The sequence below is a fragment of the Callospermophilus lateralis genome, chromosome 1, assembly GCF_048772815.1.
Source record: "Callospermophilus lateralis isolate mCalLat2 chromosome 1, mCalLat2.hap1, whole genome shotgun sequence".
Classification (NCBI taxonomy): domain Eukaryota; kingdom Metazoa; phylum Chordata; class Mammalia; order Rodentia; family Sciuridae; genus Callospermophilus; species Callospermophilus lateralis.
Window position 1 is genome coordinate 121,050,535 of NC_135305.1, and position 24,233 is coordinate 121,074,767.

General features: G+C 42.6%; 1 protein-coding gene across 2 annotated transcripts; it reads right to left on the bottom strand.

Annotated features, from left to right (window-relative positions):
* Positions 1 to 11,373: 11,373 nt before the first annotated feature.
* On the bottom strand, positions 11,374 to 13,551 carry Gal3st1 (galactose-3-O-sulfotransferase 1). Of its 2 annotated transcripts, none has more exons than XM_076865451.2 (2): positions 13,418 to 13,551; positions 11,374 to 12,514 (listed from the first exon to the last, which is right to left on the bottom strand). In XM_076865451.2, exons 1-2 carry the CDS (start codon positions 13,549 to 13,551, stop codon positions 11,374 to 11,376), a joined length of 1,275 nt encoding a protein of 424 aa, XP_076721566.2. The 2 variants fall into 2 exon arrangements, with proteins under 2 accessions (XP_076721566.2, XP_076721556.2); XM_076865441.2 differs by having other exon boundaries at positions 11,374 to 12,517.
* Between the last annotated feature and the right edge of the window lie 10,682 nt (positions 13,552 to 24,233).

Below are 24,233 nucleotides of genomic sequence, written 5' to 3' on the forward strand. Positions count from 1 at the left end.
ATAAAGCGCAGATACCTGGTACGAGCAGCAACAGAGCATGGAGGCGATATTAATTTTTTGAGTCCGTTGTAACAAAATACCACAAACTGGTTGGCTTAAGACAAAAGAAATTTATTCTTTCACAGCTCTAGAGAATACAGGTCTGAGATCAAGGTATTGGCTATGATCTCTCTGAGTCTTTGCACAGAATCTTTCCTTGCCTTTTTCTAGCTTCTGGTGATGACAATGGGTCCTTGACATTACTTGGCATTCTGCTACAAGACTCCAATTTCCACTGTTCACATGGCATGTTCCTAGTGTATCTTTGTCTTCACATGTGGGCACATGTGGACAGCAGACATATTGGATGAGGGCCCACTGAATAACGGTATCTTAACTTGAATGCATCTACAAAGACCCTATTTTCAAATAAGGTCACAATCAGAGGGTACCAGAAGCTAGGAATTGAACATATTTGGTTGAGGGGGGGAAGATACAGTTCAACTCATAACAGAAAGGGACAAGTAGGTGGTTTCATTGATGTTCTCAGAGGAGACAACCATGACACCTACTCTGGATTTCACATATCCAGTCAGTAGAAGTCCGGTCACCACCAGTGCCCAGGCCCAGCCAGGAATGTCAGCGCTGGTCAAGACCAAATTGGACACCATGGCTCCCTCTGCCACCCAGGTACAGCAACAGCAGTCTGGCTTCAGCAGGCAACAAGCAGTTTAAGCCCCTTAGGAGACAAGTACTTTTTCAACTGTGGGAGGGACACTGGTCTGGAGGATGTGGAGGACAACTAGAATGATGCCAAGGATTTGCAGGCCTCAAGTCCTAGCCTCAGACCAGCCTATATTTGCATCCTATCTCTTCTGTGGCTGCCTGTTTCTGTGACTCTGGGCTGATTGCTCAGTCTCTTGAGTCATTCACTTCCTTGAGGAAGAAAAGGGAATCCCCCATGTTCCCACAAGGAACTGAGCTGGGCACTGAGTGGTTGTTCAGTACCTGTTGACTACTTCTTAAAATATTAATTATATTAATAAATAAGTTAACAGGGGAGATTCAAGATGATGAATTTGAGAAAGGCTGCATTTCCAGTTGCTTTATGTTCTAGGATTCAAGCAGCCAGAATACTCCTCCTCAGTGAGATGGGTAAAAGAGGGAATTCAATGGGACAGCCAGAGATTTTTAGAGACCCAGAAATTTGAGTGCACTGAACAAGAGGCAAGAAGAGTACATTGGAACCAAGCCAGTGCCAAAGACAGCATTGGTGCTGGTTCACCACAGGGGGGGAGGAACAACACCAACAAGAGAGAAAAATGATGGACAAATTTGGCATGGAAAAACCCAACAGAAAAAAAAAAGGGGTCTAAACTTAACTGAACAAGAGGCTGCAGAGCAAGCTGGTGTTTGAAAATGCTCTGTGTTCCTCTACTGACAGGAAATAGCTGAGAGGGAACCATCTTGAGGAGACCAGATGCAGCTTGTTGCCCCAGGAGCCCAAGAGATTATAGCAAATATTATCATCCTATCCCTGCAATCACCTACTGTGTGGCCTAGGGTGTACCTAGCAGAACATGATTGAAACAAACACAGAGAATGACTGTACCCAGGTGGGTTCAAGTCAGAGATATGAAGGAGAGTGCAACTGACTTTCCCTTTGAGTCTGGTGCCTCACATGAACAGCTGAAGAGAGGCAGGAAACTGAACAGGCAGGTGTGATTACACAGGGATTATACTTGGGGACTGAGCTTGGGAAGGCTACATTCATGGGCGGTGGAATGTGTAAGACCTGTGGAGAGTTGGCTCCCCCAACCTATGAGTAAAATTCTTAGGAGATGGCTAAATCTAGCCTTCAAGCAGAGACCAGTGTTTGCCCAGCACTAGGGGTGTGTTGATCTAATCTTTCCAGAGCAGATACCACCCAGTAAAGTCCCAAAGTCCTGACTGGAGCTAAACCTCAGCCATTGGAACTTCCCATTTAGAACTCTGTAGCAACCCCAACGTGAGAGTTCATCAATCTGATCTGTCCTGACAAAACTCTTAGAAAATATTTCTCATTCTGGTCTACCTCGTACTGGTGAGAAGGGAAGCTGAGAGCTATTTCAACCAGTTTCAATTCTAGGCCAGTCCAGTTGGCAGCTTGGTGAGCAACACAAAAAGAGGAAGGGTTTAACAAGCCCCATCCCTTGCTCTCCCAAAAGCATGCTTACCCTGCCCACCCCCCAAAAAAGAAGGGAAGTCTGGCATAGGCAGTGAGTATCCACCTTTGTTGACAGTTTTGACTACCTCAGTGGAGACAATTCTTTCATTTTTTAATTAAGATTTTTATATCCTTCTTTTCTTTTTCTTTCTTTCTCTCTTTTTTTGGGGGGTGGTGGTGATGTTCTTACTATGCTGATTGGTTCATTGACATATATGCATGTACATTTTTGTTTCTTTTTTCATTTTTATCATTTTTTAATGTTTGTTATTTTTCTTTGTCTTTTGAGAGTGAGGGAGTTTTGTTTATTTTTATTTTGTTTTGTTTTTGTTTGTTTCTTTTTCTCTCCTTTTTTTTCTCCATCTAACAGCCAAATTTTATTGTTCTCTCTTTATTTATTTTGATTCTTTTATTTATTTTTCTCCTCCTTCTTTACAGCCATCACTAGCTACATCTCTTCTGAGTTCTCTCTGTTCACATTTTGAACATTCTAAACTTTCTTTTACCTTTCTATCAGATTTTCTTTTCTCTTTATGAACAGCATTTTTACCATATTTTAAAACTATTTGGTTTATATAATTCCCGTCCCCACCCTTCATGTTGTTGTCATTAGTACTGTGGATTGCAGAGTTGATACTTAATGTTTATTACCAGATCTAGTTCATAGCTATTCCTTGTTGTTGGTATTGGCAACTGCTGACCCCACCATTCCTGTGTGTGTGTGTGTGTGTGTGTGTGTGTGTGTGTGTGTATTTTTATAGATGTTGATGGACCTTTATTTAATGAGATTATCAATATGCAGTGCTGAGAACAGAACCCAGTGCCTCACACATGCTAGGCAAGTGCTCTACCACTGAGCCACAACCCCAGACCCTACCATTCCTGTTTTTGTGGTAATTCATGTTGTAATAGTAGGCCCCCAGTATTTATTTTAATGCTGTGTATTGTTCACTGTTGATGTTCCTGTCATTTGTTTCCCCTTTATCTAGGAGGTGCTGGGAATCTACTGCAATAGTGGAAGTGTAAGTCCACAAGGAAGAGCTTCTGCTACTGAACTAAACCTGGTCAAGAGAAAATGCACCTTACTTCATGCTCAAACTAGCTATGCTCAAACTTCAATGATTTTTTAACACAATGAATAGGTTAGACAATAAACCCAAACCAATGACCAATCCCCAAATAGGAATGGCTGAGCAGAGGGACTTTAAGTCCCATTTATGGACATCCCCCCAGAAGCAAAGCAGAATTAATAAAAAGACTGGACACTACACCTGTAAGGGATCTCAATCTAGATCACATCCATACCCTTTAGAATATATAGAGTTGTGAAATGAAGAAGAGCAATCACAGAGGGTACACCCCATATACCCTGCTATATATAACACAGTTTCCAGATCTACAAGAAGGACCCCACTCTTGTGAGACTTACAGGGAAAGTGGGATCCTTAAGCTCTGAGATAAGGGTATACACTGTTTCAAAATACACTAATCATTACCAAATAACTAGCAGGGAAATTATATTATAAAACTCACTTGTAAATATATTGAAAATCAACCTGATATCCCAGAACACTTTGTCAAGAGAAGGCTGTATCCTAAAAAGGTCATCACATAAGAGTAGAATAGAAATCCATCCTAACAGATGCACAAAACCAAATATAGGCATACAAAAAAATATTAAAAAATAAGATAACACGGCACCTCCTAAAGTTCATAATTCACCAACAACTGACTCCAAAGATATCGAAGTGTATGAAATGCCAGATAAAGAACTCAAAAGAATGATTATAAAAATGATCAATGAATTCCAAGAGAACACATAAAAATATCTAAGTGAATTAAGGAAGTTTTTACAGGATATGAGTGATAAAGTCAATAAGGAAATAGAGATAATGAAAAATAACCAAACAGAAATCTTGGAAGTAAAAGGCAAAATAAATCAAAATGTTCAGTTGAAAGTCTCCCTAAGAGAGTACACCATGCAGATGACAGAATCTCAGAGCTGGAAAACAAAGTGGCCAGCTTGAACATTCAGACAGTATTAAAGAAAAGAAAAGAAATAACCATGAGCAGAATATACAAGGACTCTGGGACAACATTAAAAGACCTAATTTAAGAATAATTTGAATTGAAGAGGGTTGAGATATGCAAGCTAATGACATGGGTAATCTCTTCAGGGAAATAATAACAGAAAAATTTCTAAGTCTTGGGAATGAAATGAACATCCAGATATAGGATGCACTCAGAATTCCAAAACAGACAATATTTAAAAAGAAACTCTCCACCCACTTTATAATTAAAATGCCTAACATAAAGAATAAGGATAGAATTTTTAAAGCTTCAAAGGAAAAAGGACAGGTCACATTTAGAGGCAAACCATTTAGAATTACTTCTGATTTCTCAATACAAACTCTAAAGACCAGGAAGGCTTTGAATGATGTATTCTAATCCCTGGAAAAAAATAACTGTCAACCAATATTGCTATTTCTAGCAAAGCTATTCTTCAGAATTCATGAAGAAATAAAACCTTCCAAGATAAGTAGAAACTAAAAGAATTCATGACTACTAAACTGGCACTGATGCTAACAGAAATGTTACGCACAGAAGAAATAAAAAACAAACTCCAGAGCTCACAAATGCACAGATCTCATTTGGGAGAGTAGACAAGTAAATAAGAAACAGTACCAAATCAAACATTAGAAATAAAATGAAATGGGGCTGGGGTTGTAACTCAGTGGTAGAGTGCTTGCCTAGTATGTGTGAAACACTGGGTTTGATCCTCAGCACCACATAAAAATAAATGAATAAAATAAAGGTATTCTGTCCATCTACAACCATAAAGGAAAGGACAAATCTTTAAAGAAAGAATAAAACACCTAAAAAATATATTTTTTTAAATCCAGGAATTAATAAACATTTCTCTATAATAACCCTAAATGTAAATGGTTACAACTCTCCAATTGGCAGGATGTATTAAAAACCAATACCCAACTATATTTTTGCTAGAGACTCATCTTACAGGTAAAGACAGCCACAGGCTGAAAGTGAAAGGATGGAAATTAATATACCATGCAAATGAAGCCCTCAAACAAGTGAGAGTATCTACTCTCTTATCCAACAAAGCAGACTTCAAGCCAAAATTAATTAAAAGAGACTAAGAAGGTCACTTCATATCGGTAAAGGGAACAATCCAACAAGAAGACATAATGATAGTAAATACTTATGCCCCAAGAATTGGTGCACTTAATTACAAAAACAGACACTACTCAATTCAGACTCCAGTACAATACTGAGTAATTTCAACACATCTCTTGCACTAATAGTTTATTCAGACATAAACTTGGCAAAAACTCTTCAGACATAAAAATATTATAAATAAGCTGTACCTAACAGACATGTGTAAAATATTTTATCCAACAACAGCCAAATTCACTTTCTTCTCAGCTGCTCAATGAACCTTCTCTAAAATAGGCTATATTTTAGATCACAAAGCAACCCTTAGAAAATAAAAAAAAAATTACAATTCCTTGCAATCTTAGGTTCTCATATGGAATTAAATTAGAAATCAACACTAAAAAAACTACAGAAATGATATAAATTTGATTGAATAATGTACTTTTGAATGATAAATAGGCGATAGAGGAAATCAGGAGAGAAATTTAAAAATTCTTAGAATCAAGCAAGAATAATGATATAATACCAGAACCTCTGGGACACCATGAAGGAAGGTGGTTCTAAAAGAAAAATTTATAGCTACCAGTGCCTACATAAAAAAAATTCAAAAGATCCCAAATTAATATCCAATGATGCATCTCAAGGCCCTTGAAAAATGAGAACTAACCAATCCCCAAAACAGTAGAAGAAGGAAAATAATTAATATCATAATCAAAATCAATGAAATTGGGAATTGAAACAATACAAAAAATCAATGAAACAAAAAGTTGGTTCTTTGAAAAGATAAAGAAGATTGGTAAACCCTAACCAGAGAGAGAGAGAAGACCTAAGTTAACAAAAATTAGAGGTGAAAAAGGAGAAATCACCATAGATATCACAGAAATCCAGAGAATCATTAGAGAATATTTTGAAAACTTACACTCCAATAAATTGTAAACTCTAGAAAAAAAAATGGATGTATTTCTAGGCACATATGACTTGCCAAAATTGAATCAAGAGGCCACAGAAAACCTGAACAGACCAATAACAAGCAATAGAAGGAATAATAAAAAGCCTTCCAGTTAAAAAAAAAAAAAAAACACCCAGGGCCACATGGATTCTCAGCTGAGTTCCACAAGACCTTTAAAGAAGAATAATGCCAACATTCCTTAAATTATTCCACGAACTAAAAAGGGAGTGAAACACTTCCAAATTTATTCTATGAAGCCAGTATGACATTAATATCAAAACCAGGTAAGGACACATCTAACAAAGAAAATTATAGACCACTATCCCTGATTAACTTAAATGTAAAAATTCTTAATAAAATATTACCAAATCTACCAAATTATGCTATCTCTAGGTATGAATATACCACAATGAATCCTGAATATATATATATATATATATATATATATATATATATATATATATATAGTTGTAATGTACTAATTACAATAACAATAATAGACGGAGATCAGTAGAGTAATGGATCAGAGGAGGAGAGAAAAGGGAAGATACTAGGAAATTAGATTGATAAAATTATGTTGTGTGCATATACAATCATGGCATAATGAATCCCTCTATTTTGTATAATTATAATGTACCAGTAAACAATTTTTAAAAAGGAAAAATAAAAAATATTAGCAAATTGCATTCAAAACATATTAAGACACATCATGATCAAGTGGCTTTCATTCCAAGATTGCAAGGATGGTTTGACATATGAAAATCAATAAATGTAATTCCCCACATAAATATAAATCGGGACAAGACTGACATAGTTACAGATTCAGAAAAAGGCTTTGACAAAATTCAGCACCGATTATGATAAAAACATTGGAGAAACTAGGAATAGGAGGAATCTACCTCAACACCATAAAGGCTATATTTTATAAACCCAAAGATGACATCATGGTGAATGGGGGAAAACTGAAAGCATTTCCTTTAAACAAGACATAGATGTCCACTTATTTCTTGAACAAAACAAAAATGTCCATTCTCACCACTCCTATTAGATATAGTACTAGAATTTCTAGCCAGAACAATTAGGCAAGAGAAAAAACAAAAGGAATAAAAACAGGAAAAGAAGAAGTCGAATTATCACTGTTTGTAGGTGATATGATCCTATATTTAGAAGATTCAAAACCTCCAGAAGACTGCTGGAGCTAATAAATTCAGCAAAGTAGCAGGTTACAAAATCAACATACAAAAATAATAGCTTCCATATATACCAATAATGAATGTGCTGAGAAATAAATCAGGAAAACAATTCCATTCACAATAGTCTCAAAAAGAAAGAAAGAAAATCTAAACAAGGAGACGAGAAACTTCTGCAATGAAAACTATAGAACACTGAGGAAAGAAACTGAAGACACTAGAAGATGGAAAGACCTCCCATGTTCATGGATAGGCAGAATTAATACTATTAAAATGGTCATATTACCAAAAGCAAACATAGATTCAATGTAATCTCCATGAAAATATCAATGACATTCTTTATAGGACGAGGAAAAAAATCCTAAAATTCATTTGAACGAATAAAAGACTTAAAATAGCTGAAGCAATTCTAAGTCAAAAAAAGCAACTCTGGAGGCATCACAATATCTGATTTCCTATTATGCTACAGGGCTATAGTAACAAAAACTGCATGGTAATGGCATAAAACCAGACACATAAACCAGAGAAATGAAATAAGAGACAGACAGAAACTCACACAGATAATCATCTGATCGATCCTCAACAAAGCTGTCAAAACCAGATATTGCAGAAAAGATAGCTTTTAAACTAATAGTACTGGAAAAACTAGTTTTCCACATATATATAGAAAAATGAGATTAGATCCTTATCTCTCTACACAAAAGTCAACTCAAAATGGATCAAAGACCTAGGAATTAGCAACAACTTCCTCAATAGGACATCTAAAGTTCAGGAAATAACACAAGAATTAATAAATGGGATAGCACCAAATAAAAGGCTTCTGCCCAGCAAAGGAAACAATTATGAACATGAAGAGAGAACCTATAGAATAGGAGAGAAATCTTTGCTAGCTACCCTTCTGAGAGAAGATTAATATCCAGGGTATATGAAGAATTCAAAAAGCTTACCATCCAACCCCCCTAATAACACTATTATTAAATCGACAAATGAACCAAGCAGACACTTCTCAAAAGAAGAAATACATATGGCCAAAAAATATATGAAAACATGTTCAACATGTTTAGCAGTTAGAAAAATGCAAATGAAACTACAGTGAGAATTAATCTCACTCCAGTTGGAATGGCAACCATCAAGAATATAATTATGCAATCGTAAATGCTAGAGAAGATATGGAGAAAAAGGAAACTTTCATACTGTTGACGGGATTATAAATTAGCAAGACCACAATGGAAATCAGTATGGAGTTTCCTCAATAGAATTGGAACACTTAAGGGCCTTTAAAAATGAATTTTCCTTTGCCCTTCCTTTGGCTCTATTTTTTAAAAATGAATAATTTGCTTCTCTATGAAAAAATAAATAAATTCATGAGTTAAAAACTGTAATGCTCTTAGAACCTATCAGGCAGATGTTTCCAATGTAGTAATTTATATTTCTGGCACCTGCTGTCTACCAGCTTTGTTCTCCTCGGATCCCAAAGGATCTTGAAATGCCAATAACAACAATAATAAAATAATGCAAAATATAATAATGTTATTATTAGTACTTATAGGCCCTTCAGAGTCTAAGAAGATAAAATTATGAGGTTCTTTAAATCCAAGATAGTATCATACTACATACTAAGTGACATCCATCTTTGACTAATAAAATTGTGGGCAAATTCTCTCATAGATTTGGGATTAGTAACATCTTTTTGTAGGAATAGTCTTAGCTTTTAAAAGAAATTTAAGATGTTGGTGGGCCTTTATTTTATTCATTTATTTATATGAGGTTCTCAGAATCGAACCCAGTGCCTCACACATGCTCTACCACCGAGCCACAACCCAGCCCTAGTCTTAGCTTTTGTCAGTTCTTTGTTTTTGCTTATTTCCCTGCATATGATTTAGATAAAGTCTCCAGGGTTGTCGCAAAGAACATTACAGGAAGATTATGAAGGTGTAGGCAGGGTGGCTCTAGGGAATTGGTGAGGTCAAACCTTGTTTTCTAGGACTAAGGAGTTTCCTGGGATGTGGGACTTTCAGTGCTAAAACCAGGAGAATCTCAAAATACTGGGACAATTAATCACCCTAACTCTCCCCCATGCTGTTTGGCCCAAAAAGCTCATACCCAGGAGACAGATATCACAAACCCAGAGAAGGGTCAAGAGCCAAGCCATGTTGGTTTGAGTTCTGCCTTTAGCACTAATTAGGTGTGGGGCTTTGAATTAACCTTTCTTACTTTTGGTGTACATAGAAGGGAGGCTGTAGATACTTCAGCTCAGGTGTGTGTGAGCCTGGCACAATAGGTCTCCAATAAACAGTTTCTTGACTGTGGCTTCTGGGATTCAGTTCTGGATATCAATTTCTAGTTGGAAGCCTGAGAGTATGTGCCACCAAAAGCCACTGTCCCCCTGGAGATGCTGAAGGAGGCAGTCACATCAACTGAAGTTAGAGCCAGGAGCATCCCCACCCTGGTCAATAACATCTGACTGTGCCTTGGTGCCATCTTTACTTCTAGATATAAGTTTCAGGAGAGTCCTGACCAACTTGTTGACTGCTGTATACTTGGGGACAGATGAGGTCTAGGGGTGCAACAGGTATTAGGTGGAGACCAGTTTGTTTGTTTATTTATTTATTTTTGATTAATTGAACTGAATGTGAGGGTAGAGGGGGCAGATGTGTGAGGCATTCTGGGGAGAGCAGAAGTGGGAAAGGTGGGTGGAGACAGGAGGTGCTGACTGGAAGCCAGGGGAAGGAGCAGTAGGGACAGAGTGAACAGACACAAAGATGGAAAGATTTGGAGGTCCTTGAGAGATCATTTGAGTCCTGGATCTGATGTATCTTGTAATGTGACCTTGGGTAAGTCCCTTACCCTATTAAAACTACAGTTCCCACATCTATAATATGGGATAGTAATTGTGCCTGGCTTGAAGATTATTATGAATATATAAGTATGTAACAAAAAATCTCATCAATACGTACAACTATAATGTGCAAATTAAAAATGTGAGGGGGGGGGGAAGGTTATTATGAGGATTAATGAGTAAGAAGCTCTTAGCCTGGGCCCAGAACCTGCCCCACAAAATGCTCCCCACCCCACCTCCATCACACACACATGGGTGCGCACATGCACACACAGACACACACATTCACTCATTCTTGGACTCCATCCTGATCTGCCCATATCTTCCACTCACCAGGTACCTGCTCCAGTCTTACCATTTACAGTGTGATCTCAGCCAGGTGATTTTCCCTCTCTGAGCTCCTTTCCTCCTCTCTAACATGAGATAACAGCCCCTACAACCCTGAGTTTTGGTGAAGATGAGTTGAGATAATATCCATAAAGCACTTATCCCAGGACCAGGCACAAAACCAGAGTTCGGTCACACATGCACTTGTGCACATACAGACATGCACAAACAAAAATTTTCCAGGTCTTGGAAGCCATGGGAGTTCCTGAACCACACAAGGCTTCAATATGTAGCATACATATTAGATCCCTGTTCTGCACTGGGCTGTCTTACAGACACTTTCACAGACAGATCACCTTGCTCTTTTGGGATTCCCCCCATCCCAGGGCCCTTCCAGTCACCACCACTGAGGCCGATTAACAAAAACACAACATCAAATCCTTTTACTTCTGAGGTCTCCCCTTTAAGGGGAGGCAGGAAATAGAGGGTAGAGGGTTTAATAAAAAATAGTATAATTAGTCAAATACTGCTCTCCTGTGAGGCCCTGTGTACCAGGGGCCCAGTTCTGGTTGGCTACATCCTCTTGAGAGCCTCTCCTCACCCTGGGGTCCAGGGTGGCACCAGGAGGGGCTGAAGGAAGCCAACATCACAGGTCCCTGCCCAGCCCCTCTGTAGTGAAAGAGCTGGGAGGCCACAGGTCAGCAGGATGTCACCACCGCAGAAAGTCCCTAATGAACTTCCAGAGCTTGGTGACCCAGAGGTTAACGCCAAGATCCATCAGGTACTGGATCTCAGGCGTGAGCATCCGACGGCAGAGCTGTTGGTGTCGCTGCCCAATGCTCTTCTTGAGGTTGTAACCAAGGATGGACTTGGAACCCAGCGGCTGCCAGGGCTGCATGGCTGAGTCCTGGATGGAAGCCGCATCCACTGCCCGACCACCATCAATGCAGATACGCCGCATGCGCTCATTTGCACGGCGCAGGGCAGCCACCTCTTGGGCCATACGCTCCCGTCCAAAAGCCTCCACTTTGCGCCAGAAGCTGGCATTGAAGTGGCGGTAGAGGCGGGCATCCAGCATGTTCCAGGCAGTTGCACGGCGGTATAGGTCCCCAGAGAGCCGAGGCACTGGTGAATCACGACGGGCGTTGAGCTTAAAGTACAGCACGTCCTCCAGCTCCCAGCAGAGCAGATCCTTCAGCAGCACCAGAGACTCGTCGAAGTACTCCTGGAGGAGTACCAGGTGGAAGCGGCGCTCCACCTCCAGTATGTGCTCCTGCACCTGTGGGCTGCCAGGGTCCAGGCCACTGTCATAGCCCAGATCGAAGAAGAGCAAGTTGCGGAGGTAGTGGGCGTTGTAGCCGTTGGGATCGTAGTAGCGATCTGGGTCCTGCAAGAATTCTGCTAGTTTGTCGCTGCTTGAGAGCTTCCACGTGAGCGGCACCACGGGCCCAAAGTAGTGGAAGGAGGACTCGAAAAGGCGGGCAGGGTCCCGGAGCACGGTGATGAAAGTGGCATTGGGTGGCACCAGGCCGCGCACCTCCTCGTAGTGGAAGCGCATGTGGTTGCAGATGATGTTGAAGCAGGCCCCGGGCCGGTAGTCCTGCACCAGGCTGCGGGTGAAGAAGGCCGGGTAATCGAAGTCGTTGCGACCATTGGGGAAGGCGAATTTGAGCCCGTGCTTCTGACCAAAGCGGAACAGGATGTTGAGCAGCGTGCTGCTGGCCGTCTTGTGTGTCTTCATGAACACGATGTTGCGCCGCGGTTGGCAACCTCTAAATGAGCCATTGGCCAGAATCACCCCCTCTGACTCACCAGAGACTGGGGAGCAAGGTGCTATGGCATCAGGGGTCCTGCTAGAGACAGAGAGGTAGGAAGAGTGTCAGAGGCTGCTGGGGGTCTGGGGACTCAGAACCTTGGGCCCTCATGCCTAAACATGGGTTTGTTGATAACAGAGGTGGCAACAGGGATGAGATGGGGACACAGATGGGCCTGAGTCTAGGCTGAATGCCTGAGCCAGTGATTTGGCCTCTCTGGCTTCAGTTCCTCATCTGTGAAGTGGGGAGAATAACAGGCCCTATTTGTGATGTTAGTGTGAGATTGAAGTGAAGTGAGGCACACAGGCTTTTGTCTCAATCATGGCCAGTGCCTTATGTTTATTGTAAAATAGTACTAGGTTGAACCACATGAAATTTCCCTTTAGTAGGGTCAGTAATTGACAATTTCCTCCAGTTCAATTTAATACCTAGCAACTAAAAGTACAGGCTATGCCAGATCTGTGCTGAGCATCTCCATGAGGGACCTTTCCTGTCTGCTGCACCCATATGCCCATCAGGATTACCGGATGGTTAGGAGCAAGGCCTGGGGTCATACAGGAGTTTGAATCCAGGTCCTGTGCCAGCTGAGTGCTTTTAGATAAACTGACCTCTTCCCTGTGGCCCTCCTGGAGTCTCAGATAATATAATCCATGCCCTGGACATAAATGGTATGATGTGATTCTCCCACTCTATGAGGCAGGCTCTGTTGTTCTCCCCATTTCATAGATGAGCACACTGAGGCCCAGGATTTCATGGTGAGTTCTGCCCTCAGTAGTGGAGTTTCTGTCCAGCAGAGCATGATGCAGGGTTCAGGATGGCTACCCAGGATATAGCATCAATCACTCAGGCAGGTGCTGTAGTAAGGCAATTACAGGGCCTCCCTGAAGGGGAGTAGTCCCTCTATATCCCCACCACTGGGTGCTCAACTAGGCTACTCACATGGAGGTCAGGCCAGTGTGCAGTGGGGGCACAGCATAGGAGTACAATAGCAGCAGGAAGCTGGTAAACAGAGCTCCCAGAACCAGCCCCTTGGCCATGGACTCCCAGCGCTTCTTCTGTAGCATGGGCGGCATCTCAGACACCTGTAAGGGGCAGCAGAGAGTGGAAACAAGCATCAGGAGGCTGGCCCCAAAGAGCACCCATGGCTGCTCTGGGCCTGGAAGCAAGGACCTGCCTTTGCCAGCACTGTGACCCCTTACAGGGTCCAGATAGGGACAGAGAGAAAAACACATGGAAATAGACAGCCATAGGGATGCAGACAGAGAGGGTGGGTCAACTCAAAGAGAAACAAGGTATGGAGAAGTTTCTGCCTCATGGTTCCGTTTTAAGTTTTAAGCTTGTTGGCACTCTGAAAAGCAGTACGGGGATTCCTTAGAAAACTTGGAATGGGTCTACCATTCAACCCAGCTATCCCACTCTTTGATCTCTACCCAAAGGACTTAAAAATCAGATACTACAGTGATGCAGCCACATGAATGTTTATAGCAGCTCAATTCACAATAGTTAAACTTTGGAACCAACCTAGCTTCCCTTCAATAGATGAATGGATAAAGAAACTGTGGTACATATATGCAATGGAATATTACTCAGCATTAAAAGAGAATAAAATTATAGCATTTGCTGGTAAATGGATGGAGTTGGAAAATATGCTAAGTGAAGTAAGCCAATCCCAAAAAACCAAAAGCTAAATGTTCTCTCAATGGATGTTGATACATAATGGGGGAGGGGCATGGGAAGAACGGAGGAACTTTGGATTGGGCAAAGGGGAAGGGGAGGGGAGGGGGCACGGGGGTAGGTAAGATGGTGCAATGAGATATGGACATCATTACCCTAGGTATATGTATGATTGCACAACTGTTGCGACTCTGCAACATGTACAACCAGAGAACTGAAAAGTTGTGCTCCATTTGTATAATGAAACAAAATGCATTCTGCTGTCATGTAAACAAATTGGAAAAATTTTTAAAAATAAAAAAATGTTTTTTTTAAACAAAATTTTAATCTGGTTGGTGAGGACACAAGTGTTCATTACCTTACTTTTGGACCTTTAGGGGCTTCATAATGAAATACTTTTTTAAGTAAGAAGGAAAAGTAGATCCTTGTTCAGTGCTCTGTGTCCCCAGGCCTGGGATGGGCTGTCTACAGGAAAGGCCAGAAGCTCTCTGGTGACCTGAATCCTTTACTTTTTAGAGTGCCAGCCTCATATGTCCTCTGTACCACCCTTGTGGCTGCCCAATAAGGGGCTAAGTCTCCTGCTCTTTTCTCACCAGCCCCTGCACTACTGGGATCTATAGGGGAGGCAGGTAGAGAAACAGGCTCACAGCTGAGAAGCTAACTAAGCTCACACAATCAGACAGGCCTCTACCCACATACCCACCTTCTCTTTGATGGCCCATAGGGAGAGATGCCCAGTGAAATGTACATTTCAGTTCACTAATGAATAAAATATTTTAGTTGTATGACTATGTCTCAAATATTACATGAGATATACTAAAAAATATTCAAACTATAATTTAAACAGTATCTTGGGGTTTTTATTGTTATTATATATTTGTTTAGAGGGAGGTTTGGTCTGAATGTGGCAACCCTATTCACAGAAAACTGAAACATGGCACCAATCTCTGAGTCCTTTGTTCATCATTTAGAAATTGGTCCTCACTGGAAAGAACATGAAAAGCATTTGCAAAGAAAGACACTGTACTACAAGAGGGAATCTGGTCTCCCTCATGACATCCTTGTTTACTCTGCAAGGTAGACAGGGCATTGGGCAACGGTGAGGGAGAGTGTTGGAGGGCAGTGATGTCAGAGGACAAAGGAACAAGCTCTCTGACTTCTCATTGTTCTAAACACTTGAGCAAATGTAAAGCCACATGTGCAAGGGTATTCACAGCTGCTTGATCAGAAACAGGAGCAAATCAGAAACAACCTCAGTGATTATCAGCAAGGAACCATTACATAAATCAAGGCCCATTCATAGAAAGAGTCATCTGCAGATGTTTAAAAAACAAAACAACAACAATAACAAAAACAAGGTGTAGCTAAAAACACATCACGATTTATTTGTGTGGAAAAAAGAAAGTTCTAGAACAATATGTCCATCAATTACCCCTCCATATTCTTTATATATGTATGTAAAACTAATGAAGATCCAGAAGAAAGTAAGTGGAGAGCAGTACAGGTGAAGTATCCCTTTATCCCTTATCTAAAATGCTTGAAACCAGAAGTATTTTGAATTTCAGATTTTTTTTTTTTTGGATTACAGAATATTTGCCTTTATATAATGAGATATCCTGGGAATGGAACCCAAGTCTAAACATGAAATTCATTTCTACCCATAGCTTGAAGGTAATTTTATACAATATTTTTAGTGTCCTTTTGTTTTGGCTGTGACCCATCACATGAGGTCAGGTGTGGAATTTTCCACTTGTGGCATCATGTGGGCACTCCAAAAGTTTCAGATTTGGGAGCATTTTGGATTTCAGATTTTTGGATTAGAAATGTTCAACCTGAATTCTACATTTCAGCAATGGTATCCTCTGCATATCTGGGAGAGAGTATATATGGGAATATTTTTTCCAAATTATGCATTTTTTAAACTGTTGCATTCTTTAAAGGGGCCCATATTACTTTTTAATCTGAAAAAGATAATACATTACACTCAGCTATTAAATAATTTAAATAATAAATTACAAAGCTTGCAAGGTGAGGTAAAACCTGTCAGGAGGGGTTCTAGGAGGGAGACATACCAACATCAGGCCCAACCCCTCAGGCCTACTTCAATCCAATGCTGTGATTTCAGACAAGCCAGGGACCTCCTTAGATTCTGTTTCTCATGTGTAAGGTGGGAGTCACTCTAGCTGGGCCCATGGGAGCCTCCCTGAAATGGGTCAGGCAAGCTGAATCTCTCCTAAACTCCTCCCTGGAGGCCTGCTGCCATCCCTGGACAAGGAGTGACCACTGGGTTGCTCACAAAGCACAAACCTGCCCCAAGCCTCAAGTGTTCCTATCAGCCTCCTGCTCCTCAGGGCTACAACAGAAAGCAGGGCTAATTCAGGCTGGAGTCTTACACTGGCTCAGAACCCTGAGTGGAGCCCTGAGCCTCAGTTTCTATGGCTTTAAAATGTGGAGGGATTAGGATTCTATGGCTCACCCTGACTATATTCTGAGGGCCCACCCCTGCCTCAGCAGCCCCACTCACCAGGGTACTTTCCGGAACTCTGGGAAACTGCAATGGTGGAGGTCTAGGCAGGAGGCCAGGCAGCAGGGGGCAGACCAGCCTTCTTGAACTGCCAATCAGGTTCCACTTGGCCCCACCCACCTCATCACTGGTTCACTCATTCCTACATTCTCCCATTTTGACTTCCTTAAACCTCACCAGGCCCTTGCCCAGCCTGGCCCTTGCTGGCTACTGCATCCTTGGCCATTTCACACTCTGATTACAATTTTGAGCCCCTGTGAGGAGCCAGGCCTGGGGCAGGGGCTTTTACAGAGCATTTAACTGTCTCTACTCAGCTGCCAGTCAATGGATGTTAATTTACCCACTGTCAGTCCCATTTTGCAAATGGGGAAACTGAGGCTACAGGAGGTGACCCAACTTGCCCAGGGTCACTCATAAAGGCAGAGGTATGGAAGGAATTTGAGTTCAGGTCTGTGGACCAGTAGCACACATCTTCCTTCTCTGTCCCTGACAATCCTGCCTGGAGCACCCTAAACCCATAGGAGGGAAAGAGGGAAGGAAAGAAGGAGGGAAGAAAGGAAGAAGGAAGCATTTCCATGGCAGCAATTCCACCACAGGCCAAGGCATGGGGGAAGTTCTGTCCCAGGAACACAGCAGGAACTGGTCTTTGTGGGTTGAGCCAGCATCCAGAATGAACAGAGAGGGGAAAGGGGCCTTGATGGCTAGTGTTTCTATGTTGGCCACCTGAGTGTCCAATACTAGTCATTCTCTTTCTGCCTGGCCTCTGTGAATTTGGGCACAAAGTTCACTGTTTCTGAGACTTAGTCTCCTCATGTGTACAGTGACCACACAACAGCAAGATCAGGGCAGACAGGATTCTTTGTGATCATAGGCAGAGCCTCCAGGTAAACTAAGGCCCAGAGGGGTGCTGGCTGGCAGCCAGGAGCCTGGCTTGAGGGAGAACAGTCCTGAGGCTGTGAGATTCTAATGAGAGAATGCATGTACTCAGAAGGCGGTGGACACATATTAGTTATTAATAGTGATGATAATTAACCATTATCATTATTTACCAGGATGCAGTCTTGATTCACATGCCTGGGTGTTCAGAAGGAAAGATCCTCTCTGTGCTCAGCTTCAGGCGAGCCTTACAGCGGTGACTCATTCCTGAGCTTCCTGGGCTTGGCACCTGGTGAATGTTTGATGAATGACCCCATAACCCTCAGGGTCACGTAGCCCTATCCCGGAGTGTATATGAGACCATGGTCCAGGCAGCCAACGCCTCATTGAGAGCCACATAGGAAACAGCCCATGTGTGAGACAGACAAACAGGTCAGAGCCATGCATATAGGCCACATGTATGTAAATATCCCAAGAGTGAAAGCTAAACATGGAAGTCATACTAGTGAGGGTCATGTGTGCACAAGAGCACATGTGAAAATTAGGCACGTGGGAGCCACACACATGGAGTTCTCTGGAGACAGCAACTCTAGGGCTAGGTTCTGGTTTTAAATCCCATCTGTTATTTTCTTACTGTGTGCTCCAGGAAAGGCTGTGTCCCTCTCTGGGCCTCAAATTTTCCTCCTACATGATAGTACTAACTTTCCTTCCATCACTGGGTGCTGTGCAGATCCTCTGCATTCCGCAGCACAGAGCTGACGCAGAGCAAACACTTGCTGTGCGTGGCCTGCCGCCATTGTTATCATTATTATTACCCTCCCAGGTCCCACTCCTGGCCCCATCTCCAAAGGCCCCAGGTTCAAGGACAATCTCAGTGCAGCTTAAGTTTCATGATCTCTAAGCCAGAAGACAGAGAGGCAGGGAAGTCAAGTTTCTAAGAGGGCAGGGGCACCCTCAAGGTCACATAGCACAGTAGCAGCAGAAATAGAACCAGAACCCGTGTCTTCCACCTCCACTGTCCATAGTGGTCACAGACTCAGGGACACAGGACACAATCCCCTAGCCAGTCTCCACTTGCCTTTGTGGATTGATTACCCCAGTCACACTGGCCTCCATCAGTGCAGGTGACTGGCAGCAGGCCAGGCCCAGGCGTCCTCCCATTCAGCTAGGACGGTTCAGCTAAGACCCCTCAGGAAATAAAGAAAAAATAGGACTTATCCCCACATCTAACACACAGGGAAACCAAACTCAGGAAGGTAAACCTGGCCTAGAGCATCACCACCAAGAGGACCCTGGTGTGAGTACAGAGGGGATCTACTCACCTCTGGTTGTGACTGGCTATCCTTTCCTCTCCCAGCCTGAGCTACATCTGACTCCTGCACTGCCTCTGCAGTCACTGGGAGAAAAGAATGCTCCAATGACACCCAGTAGCAGCCTGGCTGGCTCCCTCCTACTCCAGTGGGTGTGAATATTTATGAGTTCTCTCCCTGGGGACAGCAAGTGGCACATCCCAGTACCCTGCAGGTGGTTCCCTGGCCCTCTGCCCCTCACACCCTGCTGAACAGCTCTGGGCGGTCCCACGCCTCTCCCTGGACCTGACAACCGGGCAGCTTTTATCTAAGGGCTCAGCAGAGTTCCAGACGTCCTTGGGCCAAGGACACAGCAACTGCAGAGCCCTGCAGAAAGCACAGGACAGGCTTGAAGGCTTGAAGGGAGAAAAGGAGGCGGGAGGCTAATGATCCACACTGCACCTCATTTAAGTCTCAGAGCTGCCCCAAGCACCAAGCACCTCCATCAGCCACTCCTCAGGTGAAGAAACCAAGTCTCAGAGAGCTGAAGATCACACAGCAGACAACAAAGAGTCCAAACGAAGACTTGCCAAGATCCAGGACTTAAAGGGGCTGACACATACCTAGGGACCAAGGTTAATTCCAAATCTGCAGGATCCCTGAGGAGTGAGCAACTAACTGGGCATGGAAGACTTCCAGGAGTCAGTGTCTGACCAAGGCTGTGAGGATGAGTCTGGAGAGATCTTATTCTCTGAGCTCTAGCTTCTTCATCAGAGAGGATACAGAATCCATTCTGGGCAGCTCCTGGCCTGTTGTGGGTGAGGGCTGGGGACACATATATACCCTAGACCAGCTTTGTAGGACTTGGGATGACTGCAGAAGCTGATTCTTCCTGGGGCTTCAGCAGGTCTAAGAAAAAACAATTCTAGGGACACTGGCTATAAAGGCCAGACACTCTTGGGCTCAGCCCCACATTGAAATCTTAGGTCTGTCTTGGCTTTGTCTCTGGACAAAGTGACCCCTTGTGCCTAGAAGGCTTCTTTATCTCCCCTTCAGCACTGATGCCCAGTGCCCCATCATGGCCCAGGCAGCAGGCTCTAGAGACCCAGGGATCACTATCAGTTAATAATCATAATTTTGTGACAGTTTTTCATCCCCACTGAGCATTCTCATACGTTAAGCAACTGCAAGTTCCTCCCAGGGAGCAGCAGGCATCTGACACTTGCTGTGAGCCCCTGTTTTCTGAAAACCCCATCCAACCTGAGAAGCCCCAAGTACCACAAAATACCAGAGCTAAAACTGCCACAGGCCAGGCGGAGAGTTACAATCTCTCCAAGTGCTGGAATCAGGTTTGGGACATGCTTTGGAATTGTTTTATTTTTTTCTAATGCCCATTGGAAATTAGAATGAGCTGGTTTGAAGACAGTTTTATGGGGGTGAAGCAGAGCAGAGCTGGCATTGAACAGCTGTGACTACGACTTAGGAATGTGGACTCTGAACCAAACAGTATCCATTCCTGTGTTTGGGACTTCCCATGCATCATGCCACTCTCAGATTGCTGGCTGAAGACCTTGGCTGTCATCCCCACTCTATGGGGCAGCGGTGAAGGAGTGGCACTCAGGCTCTCCAGGAGGAAGTGAGATGGTACCCAGAGTGGGGAGGCAAGTAAGACCCAAATGAAGCCAACATTTCAGAGTGGGGAGGCTTGATTGCAGAATTGTGTCCCCCATCATCCTGATAGCAGGGGTTACTGCCAGAAATATTAGTTATACCATCTTTGGTTCATTCTCCCTCTACCAAAAAAAATTTAAATGATAATAGCAATATAGGATCACTGAACAAAATTAAGAAAACATAAAATATAAAGAATATAATGAAAAGAGCAGGACCTGCGACTGACCGGCAGAACAGGCCCAGCGGCCTGCCGGTGTGGAACACACATCACCCCAATTGGAGGAGGGGCAGAGCTGAGCCTCCCACCCGAGCATGCAAGGTAGGCAGACCTGCGACAAACCGGCAGAACAGGCCCAGTGGCCCGCAGACGAGGTAGTCACATCACCCCAATTGGAGAAGGGGTAGAGCAGAGCTGCCGCCCGCAACTGCAAGGTAGGCAGGCCTGCGACCGACCCATAGAACAGGCCCAGCGCCCCCCCGCCCCCCCACCCCGGCGTGGTACACACATCACCCCAATTGGAGGAGGGGCAGAGCAGAGCTGCCGCCCAAGACTGCAAGGTAGGCAGACTGGCGACCCACAGGGAGAACAGGCCCAGCGGCCCGCCGACCTGGTAGTCACATCACCCCAATTGGAGGAGGGGCAGAGCAGAGCCACTGCCCACGCCTGCAAGGAAGGCAGACCGGTGACCCACAGGGAGAACAGACCCAGCGGCCCACTGGTGTGGTAGACACATCACCCCAATTGGAGGAGGGGCAGAGCCAACGCCTGCACCTGCAAGGTAGGCAGACTGCGACCTACCAGGAGAACAGGCCCAGCGGCCCACCGTCGTGGTAGACACATCACCCCAATTGGAGGAAGGGCCCAGCTGCCCCCCGCAAGGTAGGCAGACCGTGCATCCCAGAGAAGGGGCTCAGCGGCCCGCCGGCCTAGTTGAAAGATCACCCCAATGGAGGAGGGGCACAGCCGCCACCTGCACCTGCAAGGCAGGAAGAACTGCAACCTGGAGAACAGGCCCAGCGGCCCACCATCGTGGTAGACAGATCACCCCTATTGGAGGAGGGGCCCAGCCATTGCCCACAAGGTAGGCAGACCACGCGAACTGGGGAAGGGGCCCAGCGGCCCACCGGCATGATAGACAGATCACCCCAATTGGAGGAGGAGCACAGCTGCAGCCCGCCCCTGCAAGGGAGACTTTGCAATTATACAAGAGCAATATAAATATATAGGGGGAAAATTCAATAACACAACAGTTTCACCAAGCAGCAAGAAACACGAGCAGTATGAAAAAACAAGGAAAGAAAGGACCACAAGCAATGCAGGTCAACTCAACTTTAGAAGAGGTAATAGCTGCAGCAAATGGAATGTCAAATAAAGAATTCAGGATTTACATGCTTCAGATGATCTGGAATCTCAAGGAAGACATTAGACAGCAAAATCAGACAATGAAAGATCACTTTGACAATGAGTTACATAAACACATCCAAGAAGCAAAAGATCAACTATACAGGGAGATAGAGGTTATAAAAAACAAACAAACAGAAATCCTAGAAATGCAGGAAGCAATAAACCAACTTAAAAACTCAAATGAGAATACTACCAGCAGAGTAGAACACTTAGAAGATAGAACATCAGACAATGAAGACAAAGTATTTCAACTTGAAAAGAACATAGACAGCACAGCAAGACTATTAAGAAACCATGAGCAGAACATCCAAGAAATGTGGGATAACATAAAGAGACCAAACTTAAGAGTCATTGGGATACAGGAAGGTATAGAGGTCCAAACCAAAGGAATGAGCAATCAGTTCAACGAAATAATAAGAGAAAACTTCCCAGACTTGAAGAATGAGACAGAATCCCAAATCCCAGAAGCCTACAGGATGCCGAATGTGCAAACTCATAAGAAACCCACACCTAGACACATTATAATGAAGATGCCCAACATACAGAATAAGGAGAGAATTTTAAAAGCTTCAAGAGAAAGGAAGCAGATTACATTTAGGGGTAAACCAATCAGAATAACAGCTGATCTTTCAACACAGACTCTGAAAGCTAGAAGATCCTGGAACAACATATTTCAAATGCTGAAAGAAAATGGGTTCCAACCAAGAATTGTGTATCCAGCAAAATTAAGCTTCAGGATGGAAGATGAAATTAAAACCTTCCATGATAAACAAAAGTTAAAAGAATTTGCAGCTAGAAAACCATCTCTTCAAAACATCCTCGGCAAAACATTACAGGAAGAGGAAATGGAAAATAACAATGAAAACCAACAGTGGGAGGTAGTACAGTAAAGGGAAAAAATAATCAAAGAGGAAAAACAAACCATGTTAAGTAACATAAATAAACAAATATGGCTGGAAGAACAATCCATATCTCAATAATAACCCTAAATGTTAATGGCTTAAACTCACCAATTAAGAGACACAGGATAGTAGAATGGATCAAAAAAAAAAAAAAGATCCAACAATATGCTGCCTATAGGAGACGCATTTGATAGGAAAAAACATACATAGACTGAAGGTGAAAGGTTGGAAAAAATCATATCACTCATATGGACTTCGGAAACAAGCAGGAGTGTCCATTCTCATATCAAATAAAATAGATTTCAAGCCAAAGTTAATCAAAAGGGATAAAGAGGGACACTACATACTGCTCAAGGGAACCATACACCAACAAGACATAACAATCATAAATATATATGCTCCAAACAATGGTGCAGCTATGTTCATCAAACAAACTCTTCTCAAGTTCAAGAGTCTAATAGACCACCATACAATAATTATGGGAGACTTCAACACACCTCTCTCACCACTGGACAGATCTTCCAAACAAAAGTTGAATAAAGAAACTATAGAACTCAATAATACAATTAATAACCTAGACTTAATTGACATATATAGAATATACCACCCAACATCAAGCAATTACACTTTTTTCTCAGCAGTACATGGATCCTTCTCAAAAATAGATCATATATTATGTCACAGGGCAACTCTTAGACATTATAAAGGAGTAGAGATAATACCATGCATCTTATCTGATCATAATGGAATGAAACTGGAAATCAATGATAAAAGAAGGAAGGAAAAATCAAGCATCACTTGGAGAATGAGCAATAGGTTACTGAATGATCAATGGGTTATAGAAGACATCAAGGAGGAAATTTAAAAATTCTTAGAGATAAATGAAAACACAGACACAACATATTGGAATCTATGGGTCACAATGAAAGCAGTTCTAAGAGGAAAATTCATTGCCTGGAGTTCATTCCTTAAAAAAAGAAAAAACCAACAAATAAATGATCTCACACTTCATCTCAAAATCCTAGAAAAAGAAGAGCAAAACAACAGCAAAAGAAGTAGAAGGCAAGAAATAATTAAAATCAGAGCTGAAATTAATGAAATCGAAACAAAAGAAACAATTGAAAAATTGACAAAACTAAAAGTTGGTTCTTTGAAAAAATAAATAAGATCGACAGACCCTTAGCCATGCTAACGAAGAGAAGAAGAGAGAGAACTCAAATTACTAGCATACGGGATGAAAAAGGCAATATCACAACAGACACTTCAGAAATACAGAAGATAATTAGAAATTATTTTGAATCCTTATACTCCAATAAAATAGAAGATAGTGAAGGCATCAATAAATTTCTTAAGTCATATGATCTACCCAGATTGAGTCAGGAGGATAGACAACCTAAACAGACAAATATCA

Bases quoted from the DNA above. Each gene is read 5' to 3' on its own strand.
- Gal3st1 (XM_076865441.2), bottom strand. From the start codon at position 13,551: ATGCCGCCCATGCTACAGAAGAAGCGCTGGGAGTCCATGGCCAAGGGG. The intron at 12,518-13,417 runs GTGAGTAGCCTA...CTCTGTCTCTAG, and splicing joins CACACTGGCCTGACCTCCAT to CAGGACCCCTGATGCCATAG.